This window comes from Diaporthe amygdali (genome assembly GCF_026229845.1).
Source record: "Diaporthe amygdali strain CAA958 chromosome Unknown NODE_1_length_4327563_cov_65_473760, whole genome shotgun sequence".
Classification (NCBI taxonomy): domain Eukaryota; kingdom Fungi; phylum Ascomycota; class Sordariomycetes; order Diaporthales; family Diaporthaceae; genus Diaporthe; species Diaporthe amygdali.
In genome coordinates, this window is record NW_026517021.1 from 1016220 (window position 1) to 1028582 (window position 12363).

General features: G+C 48.8%; 3 protein-coding genes across 3 annotated transcripts; 2 read left to right on the plus strand and 1 right to left on the minus strand.

Moving 5' to 3' along the window:
- Nucleotides 1–1328: 1328 nt before the first annotated feature.
- Nucleotides 1329–3103, plus strand: J7T55_005878 (Trichodiene oxygenase; the record flags this gene model as incomplete). Its single annotated transcript, XM_053138158.1, has 3 exons — nt 1329–1500; nt 1585–2029; nt 2104–3103. 3 exons carry the CDS (start codon nt 1329–1331, stop codon nt 3101–3103), a joined length of 1617 nt encoding a protein of 538 aa, XP_053000649.1.
- Nucleotides 3104–4745: 1642 nt separating this feature from the next.
- On the plus strand, nt 4746–8605 carry J7T55_005879 (uncharacterized protein; the record flags this gene model as incomplete). The annotated part of the gene is made up of 6 exons (XM_053138169.1): nt 4746–4859; nt 5070–5696; nt 5766–6116; nt 6174–7460; nt 7711–7876; nt 8217–8605. 6 exons carry the CDS (start codon nt 4746–4748, stop codon nt 8603–8605), a joined length of 2934 nt encoding a protein of 977 aa, XP_053000650.1.
- Nucleotides 8606–9844: 1239 nt separating this feature from the next.
- J7T55_005880 (uncharacterized protein) lies at nt 9845–12187 on the minus strand (the record flags this gene model as incomplete). Its single annotated transcript, XM_053138180.1, has 1 exon — nt 9845–12187. One exon carries the CDS (start codon nt 12185–12187, stop codon nt 9845–9847), a length of 2343 nt encoding a protein of 780 aa, XP_053000651.1.
- Nucleotides 12188–12363: the final 176 nt, after the last annotated feature.

Here is a 12363-nt window from a genome sequence, read left to right on the forward strand (position 1 = left end):
ACGAAAGGTTAGGCCTGACTCTGTATGTAGGCTGCTTGACGGTATGATGATGTAAGTGAGCGGAGGGTAATTCCAGCGACAAGTAAGTCACACAAATTACTACGTGCAATATAGCACCAGTGCCACTGATTATTTTGAATGGCCTGGACACCCAGAGCCTTGAATTAAGATGACGGGAGCTACCTTGGTAATTAGGTGCTGACTACTTTCCTGTCTGTGCCTCCGCTTGAATTGCTTCTTCGTCGTCTTCTCTTTTCCGGCGTAGATGCCAAGATCGTCTTTCTCTCCTGCGTATCGAAAGCACAGAACTTTGCGAGGAAGAAATCTATGCTCTATGCATTGGATGGTCAGCATCGGCAATCGGGTAGTATCCAGTATCTACTGGTAGGTATATAGAGAGAGCTTCGCCCTTGAAATGACCAATGAGCCGTTGACATGCCGGCCATACTTCCTGCTCTTCCAACCGTATTTAACAACGTCACATGAAAAACACCATGAAGCAAATTCTCTTTCTTGCTGCAATCATGGCGGCTCACTTCACTTCAGCAGCCACCATTCCCCGGCCTCGATCAGGCTCAGTGCTTGCGGATCCTGATTGTAACTCTGGTATGGGGATCACATACTGGAGTATATGAGACAAAAAACTGATTATTCATAGAAACTACAGGTTCAGAGATCGTAAACGGCATCGAGATCGCCTCTGTGTACCAGAATCCTTCCTGGAAGGAGTGAAGGGGCTGTTGTGATGGCGCTGTTTGCTTCGTTGCTCTATTATCCCACTCGCATGCAGTGCTTACACTCGTTTGTAGTATGTAGGAAAGGGTACATCGAAATATGAAATAGTACTGCTGCACCTTTTGATGCTCACTGCAACGTTTTCTTAAAACGGGATGGTGCATTTAAACAGGAAGTTGGCAGCCCCTGCTGACACACATACCGCATTTTGCCCGTTCTCCCCCACGGGCTTGATCATTTTAACCCAATACGGGCGTTAGATAGAAGCCCATGCGTGTCAGACAGCCTACAGCACCGAACAAACGCTGATAATTTCACCCGCTGGTTCTCAACTCCGGATTTTCAGTCTGCGGACACTTCTTGTTTTTCCGAGACTCACAATCGCTGGTGAGTCACTGACCTTCACCATAGTAGGATTCGCTCCAAAACCACACAAGAAACCCAGACAGTATTGAGGTTGTCTGAGCAGCAGCTACCCCTCCTTAGTTCAAGTGTCCTACATGACGTAATTCTTGTCAACGTCTTGTGGCCCTCCCTGTTCTAATCCCTAACTGAGTCTCTCGTCCGAAGGCCCATAGTGACTTGATATCGCTATGGTGGCGTCGCCTCTACCTCCATTGTCAGTGCCATTTATTTGGTTGTTTCTGGGCGTGCTAGCTTTCTATGCGTCCGTATTGGTGGTATACCGGGCATTCATCAGCCCACTTGCCAGTATCCCGGGCCCCAAGCTCGCTGGATTGACCTCGTGGTATGAGTGTTATTATGGTATGCTTTGATTACATCCCGCAGGTTGCTTCCGTGCTCCTTGAGAAGCAAGCCATCTACATGCTGACCGAAGCTCAGATCTAGTATTACCGGGCCAGTATGTTTTCAAGATCAAGGAGATGCACAGCAAATATGGTGAGCAAGGCTCGGCACCGTACAGTTTGGAAGCAGAACGAGACAAGCTCATTTGTGCAGGTCCCATCGTCCGCATTGCTCCCAATGAGGTATCAGTCAGTGATCCAGCTTTTGTCGATACTATTTATGCTCCGGGCCCGGGCCACAAGCGTGACAAAGATTTCGCGAAGAACAAGAGCTTGGGAGTCAACAGCTCTGTTGGAGGCTCCATTGCACACGACTTGCATCGAAAGCGGCGAGAGGCGCTGAATCCCTTCTTCTCTCACCGACGCATTAGCCGACTGAACCCCGAATTGACCGAAAAGGTCAGCCATATGGAAGAAATCTTTGATCGGGCGAAAGCAGGTCATGAAGTATTGAATCTTTCGGATACGTACTATGCGTTTTGCAATGAGTAAGTCCCCAAAGAGTCCTGCGCCACAATGAGACTCACCGATTTGCGCCTGCTGACAGTTTTGGGCTCTCCAGCATTATCCACAGATATTGTTTTGGCCATAGCGCGAACCTTCTTCAGGATTTACAACTCGCGAGCCGCCGACGTCAGAATATTGTGCAAATCCTCTCACGTACCCCGTTCAACTTGCATTTCAGCTGGGTCCGCAATATCTTGCAAAGTCTCCCGTCAAGTATCGGAGCCAAAATAACGCCACCGGGCGTCCGAGACATCGTATCTTTCCGAAAGAGTCTTAGCGAACAGGTTCAAAACATATTGTCAAGCAAAGCCTCTCCGGACGAAACGCCGTCTATCTTCACATACCTTCGTGATACCCCTACCCTTCCGACGTCCGAGAAGTCGCCTCAACGCCTTTTGGATGAAGCAACCCTCCTTATCATGGCGGGAACCTACTCACCTATGCTATCACTGGCAGTAGCTCACTACCACCTCATTGCACGCCCAGATATCTTGGAGAAGCTGCGTTCTGAGCTCAATGCGCACCCAAATATCGTCGATGCCACACGGCTAGAGCAACTGCCTTACCTATCAGCCGTCATGCAAGAGGCCCATCGGCTCACCTTTGGATTAACCGGGCGGAATCCTCGCGTCTGCCGAGACGAAACGGTGTTTTACACCACGGAGTCACCAGCAGACGGCAGTCAGCCGCAGACGTACAGACTTCCGGCAGGCGTATCACTCAGTGCCTCTACCTTGCTGTTACACACTAATGAGTCCCTATTTCCCGACCCATGGTGGTTCGACCCGGAGCGCTGGCTTACGCACGACACGAATATACTAGCCCGCCGCCGCCGATGTATGATGAGCTTCTTGCCAGGCACACGTGGGTGCCTAGGTATTCACCTTGCCAATGCCGAAATAGCAGCCGCGGTGAGTGCTATGGCTCGTTGGGATATGCGATTGTATGAAACATCGTTAAAGGACGTGAATTTCCTGCACGACTACCATGTCATGTGCCCTAGGCTTGACTCAAAAGGGGTGCGAGTCGAAGTCATTGGCCGAGCTACCAGATGAAGGGAGAAAGGTGCCATTGAATCAAATTGTAACCGCTTCTGCGTCCAGAAGAAGATGGGCTGAGTACCAATCCGTGCCAAACTCGGGACCTCCTCGATCATCGGACAGACATTGTCTACATGGTACTAAATAGGCAGGCTACAATCATATTGAGCAAGATGCTGCCTCCTTTGAGATACCTTGCACAAAGTGAATGAGCGTCTTCCTAAGTTCTACACACGCAACAACATCCCTATACTAACCACTCATATTATATATAGTTCGTATAAGGTTATAACAATATGTAAGAAGGCTGATTGCACCGACTACAGCTATACGCACCCTCTCAAATACCTTCTTCTACCCTATAGTATCTAGTAGCCTAGCTGCTATAAGTCACCCATTTTACTATGTCTGAATAATAGATAGGGTATAAAAGAAGCGGTGTAATGATACTTCAGACCTGTTAAGGCGGCCAGTTCCTGGGAACTTGTTTCTTCAGGGGCTTATATATCGGGAAATCACACCTAAACTCGCTTACGGCTCTTAATATTGTAATTTGGATGAGGCTCAAGTATTCGCCTCACAAGTCTGGAGGGGGGGGGGGTTTCCATTTGATAGGTGGTGCTTGTTGTAGGTCCTGCTGCTCCTTGCCCCTGCAGCCGCTGATGTGTTGTGGCAAGGTTGCTGCACGGCCCTCTCCGTGTGGACTTGCAGAAAGGGAGCTCCCACTTACAACTGGCACAGCAAGCACAGCCTTGGTACAACTTTCAGGGCAAGTTGAGACTACCAAACCCCGGAAGAGCAGGAATGTGGAGTAAAGAAAAGAAAGTACTCGAAGAAAATCTCAACACGAGCCGTCAAAATGTCCATAGTAATGAGGATACACGTAAACTGACCACTGCAGGCAAAGCTATGCTGGTCGACCGAAGCCATAGATAACAGTCTGCCAGAAGGTGGATATACTTCATTGGATCTCATGATATGATGCTAATACGTGGGAGCATCACGGCCGTACAAAATGGAAAATCCGTGCGAAGTGAACACAGTCAACGCACTAAACCAGATGTGTATTCAGGGGCGTGATGGGCTCTAGAGCTTGAAAGAAGGGTAGGGGCAGTGGATCCGGTGAGACTTTGTGATCGCCCTGTCAGCCCGATTCCTTGACGGCACCTGTCAGCGCTTGTCCTCTGGCCCTCTGTGCTATCACTGCATGTAGGCCGAGCCTGTATCCGGATTCCATGCGTGTGTAAATTGACTGGCCGCTACCCCATGCCGGTCGGAACGCACCTGCACACCAGTGGGGCGGAAATTTCCACATCTGTGAATGGCTGCGTTTCTATCGGGATGAGGTTCAAAATGGCCCCCTCTTTTGCTCACACCAAGGCCGCTGTTGTGGTACCCTCGGAAGAAGACGCAGCCAATTGCAGTACCACTTATGAGGTCATCCATCCCGACCCACCCTCCCGACACAGCTGATGGTGAGCACCGACCCAGTCTTCGCAGTCTTCATGCAGGCTACGACGGTAGATAAAATCTGCCTCGCTCAGGAATTCTCTCTCTGGGGTGAATTTGCATTCAGATTAGTAAAAGCGATCCCTCGAAATCCAGCGATACTTGCAACTAGAGTTTCTTATTGTGGCTGAAGCAGGACGGGTTCATTATGCCGTCGTCAATGACAATTGACACCATTTCAAGTTACCATCTGCGGAAAGACACTCTGCTCGAGTACCTTTGCAATATTTTTCCTAGCCATAGCCGCTATATCACCGCAGAAGTGAGGGACCATACGCATGACTTGACCTCGGCCCCTTGAGGATTGCAAGTCAAGGCACCTCCAAATTCAAACAACGGACACTGATTCTTGATAACCCCCCAGATTACCGACGGGACTGTGTACGCACTGAAAATCCCTAGGGCGCTCACAGCGGTGCGGAACCACTCTCTGGTGACGGTGTGTGCACACGCGAATGCTGATTGGGAGTAGGCTGAGCGATCTCATATCATCACCAATCTTCGGGAGCTTGATGAGGACCAAAGCGAGACGCAAGTGATCGCCCAGAATGATCTTGCAGCTGCAGGACCTACAGACGCATTTCTGGAATTCATCGAGCGAAAGAGAAGTGAATACAAAGGAAGAAACGGATATGGCAAGGAGCAGCATTATTTGCCCCGCTCCGAGCTCTTCACCTACTGGACCATTGCCAGAATCCGGGATGTTTGTGAGAGTTACTCTGAAGATATGTCCATCAGATGTGAGCTTATCAAGCACCGCTACCTCTGCGTATTTTCAACTCTAGTCTACATTGGACAGTTGTCATTCCTTCCTGCCTTCAAGCGATTCGACCTCACTGATAACAAGTTTCCGGTCAACACTGTACCTGGTGTTTTGGAGAAATCGGAACCTTACATCGCAATGTTCAACAGCTTTCAGAAGAACCACTGGATGTTCTTTCCTGTGGTACTTGACCGAGATAGCCTCGACGATACCTTGTTACCACCCGAGCGAATATTACCGCTATGCTTCGAGGAGACTATTCGACCCAGGGCAGGGAATGACAGAGCCGCCTTCACCAGGGTCTGTTTCCATCCGTCGTGTAACAACTTGATCAAGGTAGGTTATGGGAGAGAAGCCGGCATCTCAAAGTTCCTTGCACATTCTGACAATGTCCTTTTTCGACAGGGTGACGATGTAGCAGAAAATCCAGCCTATATGCTTAAAACCTATCATGGCGAACAGCACGAGCAAGACTATCAGCACGAAGTTCAAGCATTTGCGCGGCTCCTCCCCAACGTTTCATCCACCGAGAACGTCATCAAGTGCTACGCCAGCTTTAGACACGGGGCAACATACAATCTCGTCATGGAATGGATACCAGGGGGAGACCTTCTCGGATACTTCCGAAACACAAGTCCGCCAAGAACTGCTGAAGAGATTATAGACTTCTGGGATAGTCTCTCAAAGTTGACCGTTGGTCTGCGTCGTATCCACCAAGTTGTTGTTTCCGGTGAGCGTTCAGACCAATATCAAGTGGTTCATCAAGATATAAAACCAGATAACATTCTACTCGATACACGTCCTGGGTTACAGCCATACCAGTTCTTACCAATCATCGCCGACTTTGGGCATAGTCACACAAGACACATCAAAGACGACGCCTTCGATGGTCCAGCTATCGACCGTAGAGGCAATCAAATGTACTGCGCTCCTGAGTCCAGCCACCATTCGGGGAGATCGACAGGCTCAAACCGAATTAGGTCGGACGCAGACATCTTTTCGGCCGGAGCCTTGCTAAGTGATGCCGCATCCTGGGTCGCAAATGGCCAGGATGGTAGGGAAGAATACTTACGTCGCCGCCAACATGAACTTGTCAACACCGAGGGTTTTCTAAATAGTGGGTACGAAGCCGGGTTCCACAATGGTTCTAAGCGGCTCTCTTGTGTGGATGAAATGCATCGCGATATTCGCAGCCGTCTTCCATCCTGTGACAATATGACACCTCGTGTGCTGGATGTCATTGAGAAGCACATGATGGTTCCACAAAATGAGCGTTTACCAGCCGTGAATCTCTGCGGAATGTTCGAGCAGCATGTCTGGAACGCGAAAAGAGAGCTCTCCAATGATGGCGGCGACATCAGCGATATCGAAAGTGTTCTATCTGCTGTGTTTTCGGAGGCCTCAATTAACTCATCAATTTCCTCTCAAGACTACGTGGCTTTGCTGGCAGTGTCAGAGTTGGCCACTTTTCTGGTAAGTCATGAGGAGCTGAAGTCTCTCATGGGGAGTGCACTGTCGAAAGTCGGGTCGGGACGATTTGTGAGGAACGTTTCTCGACTTTTGAAGAAGTACGGTCACAACCTCAAATCAGAAGCATCTACTGCGCTTCAACATCAGACCGCCACATTCGTTCGACACTCAGCGCGCCAGGCAGCTGTCGACTTGGAAATTTTATTGAGAAGGCCTAACTCAAATGTGCCTTTGGTTCAGAGTCAGGACGCTCAAGCAGCCGTTTCAGACCGCGTGGATAAATGGATAGAGTCACAAGGCTTATCTTCTGTCGAAACCCCCATTTCCAATCCTATTGACGATCCTGAAGAAGGATTCAGTCAGTCAGACTCAGACGATTCAGATCTTAATGAACCTCCTCCAGCTACCGCTTTGGAGGCAGTGAAGGACTTCTTATCGTCCTCACGAGCTCTACCAAACTTACACAACAATCTGCGGGAATGGCTGGGCTCCAACCAGCCAAACACGAAGAACGAGATGCCTGAAAAAGATAATTTCCAGGAATTGACCAGGTGGCAAAGATTACGTATCTGGGCATTGAGTATCTGGTCCCCTCCCCCAGTAGGATTTCACAGAATACCATATATCTGCGTGAGTAACAGCTGCTGATTCTGGATTGACAATTACTTACTTGATCAACCTGCTTCAGGGTTGCAGCGAGTTGGCCTATATCGATGTTCGGGCAACCTCACACGATAGGATCCGAAGATTTCGCCAACGCCTTCTCCATGACGTTGCCACAGTCCGAACGACCTCGGGAGGCCAAAATGATACATCGAATGAGCCTTCATTGCCACCAAAAGTATATCTCGCTCAAAGTAGTTCTGGCTCTTCTGCACAGAGCGTAAGCCCTACGCTGGTTGGAGATGCAACTTGCACAAGTGCGGCAGCAACGACGGGAGTCTCGTTCAATGCTATTACTAGCACCACGCAAGTTCAGTCTCCTCAGTATGTTCTGCTATGCGTCAATGGGAAGACTTTACCTGAGCTTCATCACATTGATGTTAGTCAGTATCAGAATGATTCCTACATGTTTCAGGATATCTCTCACGCATACAACACAATGCGTCACGGCTCAGACTGGAGGATGTCGCTAGTCTTTCCCAAATGCGTCCAGGAGTTATGTTCACAGTTCGGGCCGCGCGTACCAAAGTCACTCAGAGTGTTTATGCCCATGATAAGCCTACACCGAGTCTCCCATGGCAGATTCGTTCGTGTAAGATCTCCATCCATCTTAAAACTACTAGAAGAAATCTAACGTCAATAATGAGTTCCGGCTAATTCCAATTCGAATGACCACGCACCCATCGTATCTCAAACTTGGAGAACGTCCTCCTCAACTGGAAGTGAGAGAACGTCGATATCTGTATCAACCTACTGAAGAGCATGACCTCGACGTTGTAATCCCCCTTGACCATCTCCTTCAAGATGGTGTCCATACCGACCAATATTGGATCAAAGAATTCCCTAAAAAGCTTAATGGTTATTTGATACGCCAAGCAAATGACGAGTTGAACGTCGATGGCTGGGGTGTTCAGATCAACGACAGGCTAAGCACGCAATTCATCATGTTGTGGATACTCCTTATGGTCATCGTTATCGGGTTGAGCACCATGGTATATGCTCTTGCCACGGCTGACAATTCTGCTGCGTTTGGGTTGGGGTCATTCTTGGCAGCATTGTCTACTATCTACGCTACCTACCAGTATTTCTCGTGGAAGGAGGATCTTTCATAGCGTGCTCAAAAGCTGCCTTATATACGTCTGGTAAATTACGCAATCCATGCAACCAGGAGTCACGCCTCTGGGAACCTAATTCCTCACCTCATTGATAGAAACCGTGGGTATTTGCTTTATGAAGTCCGGAGATGCGTTCTTAAAAATTTATGGTCAAGGGACTTTCCGAATTCACTAATGATAAGATGTCAATCTAGCAGTTAAGTCATTATCAATGATATTAAAGGCAACTTGATCATGAATGAAGGAGACGTGCGTTTTGCAGAAATTGCAACGATAAGTATCATTGGAGGCTCAGAAACTTGACTCCTTCATATTTGGAGGCGATGAAGACGTTACGACACATTTGGCCTAGTTGGCTGCTTTCGGGAAGAAAGAAAGGTCCAGTCCTCCTTTGAAAGTTCAGGAAAAAGTTGACCGTACGCCGATACACCATTATCCGGGATACTTTTGGTACCAAGGACACCAATGGCGCAGTGTATGCCATATTTTTTACGGTCCTTGACGAGCACAACCGAAACAATAACGATGGCTTACCGGCCAGCGTTGTGTGACTTATCATCACCTGCCAGCCCTGGATATACATATACTTCAGGCTTGGTCATTTTGACCAGGGATCACGTTATGAGTCCACCTAGGAGTTTAGGTGGAGGTGCTGCTCTGTCTTTGTGATGCGATATTCATAGTACGCGGCCATGTTTGCTTTGATGCCCATACAGAACGTTCTCCGCATGGACAGATTTACACACGTAGGTGCTCGTGTGACTTAGATTTCATACTCCTGGTACCGAAGAGCTTATATGACCTTCAGAATACTTGATTTATAGATATCTGTACATGTACACTTCCGTGAATGTAGCCCAGTACTGGACGTCGCGGACTTTTCAGTCCTATCCTGCCTCTCACTGAAACCACAATTCATACAAGAAGTCAACATTCGGGAAGCACTATTCGAAATCTCTTATTGGCAATAAGAGAGTGTCGTTTCTGCGGGCGGATTCTAACAACCTAACTCTCTCTTCTTTCTTTTCGTTTCAGTACCATCAAAGGCCAAAATGTCAAGCAAATCTAGCATCTTTCAAGTAGCGAAACATTCTGTAAGTCTTTGGATTCCTTCAAGATGATGCAGTAATATCAATGTGTCAATAAGGCAATCTTTTCTTTACCTCATTCTCCTTGTCCATCCCCGATCCACGTCCTCACTACCTCAAAATCTCGACGCCTCGAAATGCTCGTAGATCAATTGATGATAATGACGGGCGTCGTGGTGATTAATGAACGTTCCTGCTTGTCCACCGACGATTTCACTCCGCTGTTGAGAATGGTAACAGGCTGCAACAGGGCATCCAACGCGTCGTTCCCAAACCGTTTTCTGGCGTCCTCCATACTCCACCCATGCTTCTTCGCGATCTGCCCAAGGCGGAAGATGAACTCCTGGATTTCAAATGTGTAAGACTGCCGCACATAGTCTATCATTGGCTGGCCCCGTACTTTGAAATTCCACCATTCCTTAGCCCAGTGCGGCCGTGTGGTTAGGTATTCGCCTCGCGAGTCCTTGAGGTCCATCCAGTGGTCGAGCACCTCCTGAGCATAGTCCTGCCACAGCTTGCCCCGCATGTTTTCGAGCGTCAGGATCTCAATTGAAGCACTCCCAAGATTATGTCCGCGGAATGGAGCCATAATTACTTGCGAGAGGCCTGTAATGCGCATCTCGAGTGGCATCCGCTGAGGGCATGTGTCTCGGTGCTCGGGCTTGTACGCAGTAAGGACAGCGGCCCACCACGCGCGTTGCACATTAGTGAAGTCAATCTCGTCCTTGAAGTTGACTTCTGACAAAGGGACGCCAGACTTCGGAAGTAGTGGAATTTCCATCTCTGTATCAAGCACGCGAACGTTCTGAATTGCCCGACGGAAGTGCAAAGCATTGGGGAGCTGGGTCTTGATAGCTGGCTGGTCATCCGAGATCTCAGGCATGGCGTAGAGGGCAAAAGTAGACATCAAAGTTGTCTGCGCCCATGCGAAAGTGTGTTGCAAATCCGCTATAGCACTTGAAACCTGCAAGGCCTGGGCGGCTACAGTCTGGAACCACTGTATGACCACCTCGGGATCGCTGGGATACTCAATTTCGCCTTGAGGATCGTCTGTTGTGTTCCAGCAGTTGACCCAGACTTTGGAAGTGTACGGGAACCAAAACCATTCCGCATAAAAGTTGTTACGCGCCCTGTCTTCAAATGCAGCCTGGGCTTTGGCGTGCTGTTCTTCTGTCATAGGTGTATCTGGTCGGAGCACAGGCGGCAAATTTTCCGTCGTCATGCCTGGCGGAAGTGGGATGGCCTCGGTTATATGAAGCTTCTGTGGCCTCATAACTGCGTAGGTCATCGGTATCATTTCCAAAGTGATATGGGTAACGATGCCGAGAAGTCCGAAGCAACCACTAGCAGCTTTCATGAGGTCGGGCTCTTTGTCCTTGCTCAACTTCTGGATGTTGCCATTGGCATCGACATATTCAATCGTGTGCACAAGGTCACTCAAGGTCGGGTGGCTTCGACCTGCACCGTGGCAGATCGGGGCATTAGAACCACCCAGTGTGATCTCGACCATAATGACGTTTAATGGTAATGTAGATGCTAATCTTCCGTGCTGACTGTTGCACCAGCGTCTTAATTGTTGGTTGGTGACAGCTGTTCCCACGCGAACTAGGCGGTTCCTCCCAGCCTCTGGAGTTCCTTGGAATGTGATCGCATTGAGTTCTGTTGGGCAGTCAAGCACTTCTGAACCTGGCACAGAAACGATGTTTGGCAGCACTGTAGCTTGATGGAGATCCAATGTGGAGATCAGAATCTGTCCTTGGTTTCCAAAGATTGGTGACCAGGAGTGTCGATATCCGGACGCGCGAACATTCATGGAATTTGTCTTTGCGTACCGCACGACCTGCTGAATGCCGTACGAAGTGGTTGGAACACAGGTAATTTTGGGAACGTTTTCCACCGTGCGACCCCAGTTTTGAAATTGCTTATCGAAGTACGCCGGGACCTTATGCTTGTTGCCGGGATCATCATACACAGGGAAGGTAGGGTGAGGATGAATCCAAGAGTGAACAGCGTTGGTTACAGACTCGACCTCATCAACGATGTGGTGGATAAGTTCCCCCGTGTGTGAGAGGTGCTTGGTGGCAAATCGCCCCTCTTCAATGAAGTCATCTGGTTGCGAGTCGAGGTTCTCAAGCTCTTCTCTTGCGCCAGGGGAAATTCCGATGTGAAAATCTTTGCCCAACTCACAAGCGGACTCTCCATGGACAACAAAACGATTTATAAGTTTTTGCTCGTTGGTGCTGTAATTTTCCAAGACCCGAGAATAAGAGGGTTCCGTCGTGGAGTCTTTGAATACCCGGATCAATCGACGAATCAACTCCTCTTTAGGCGGTGTTTTGATCTCGCTGCTTGCATACTCGTTTAGCAGCTTAGAAAGCCCAGGAAGTTGCTCTGTGTTACGATTTGTGTCCTCACGGATGACCTTGGCCAGCTTAGAGAGCCGCTGACTGGAACTGAGATATTTTGGGTTGGATGGAGTCTGGAATGCCATCTTGGTGGGATTTAAGGATCTTTGAGTTGACTCAGATGAATGTTTCTAATTGTAGGTCTGAAAGATGAACTTGAACTGGAAGACTGACCCATAATATCTCGGAAGTGGATCATGTAAATTTATATTTGGCTCTACCATGCTTTGGAAAACCAGCTCATGACCCCAAGGTTGTCATT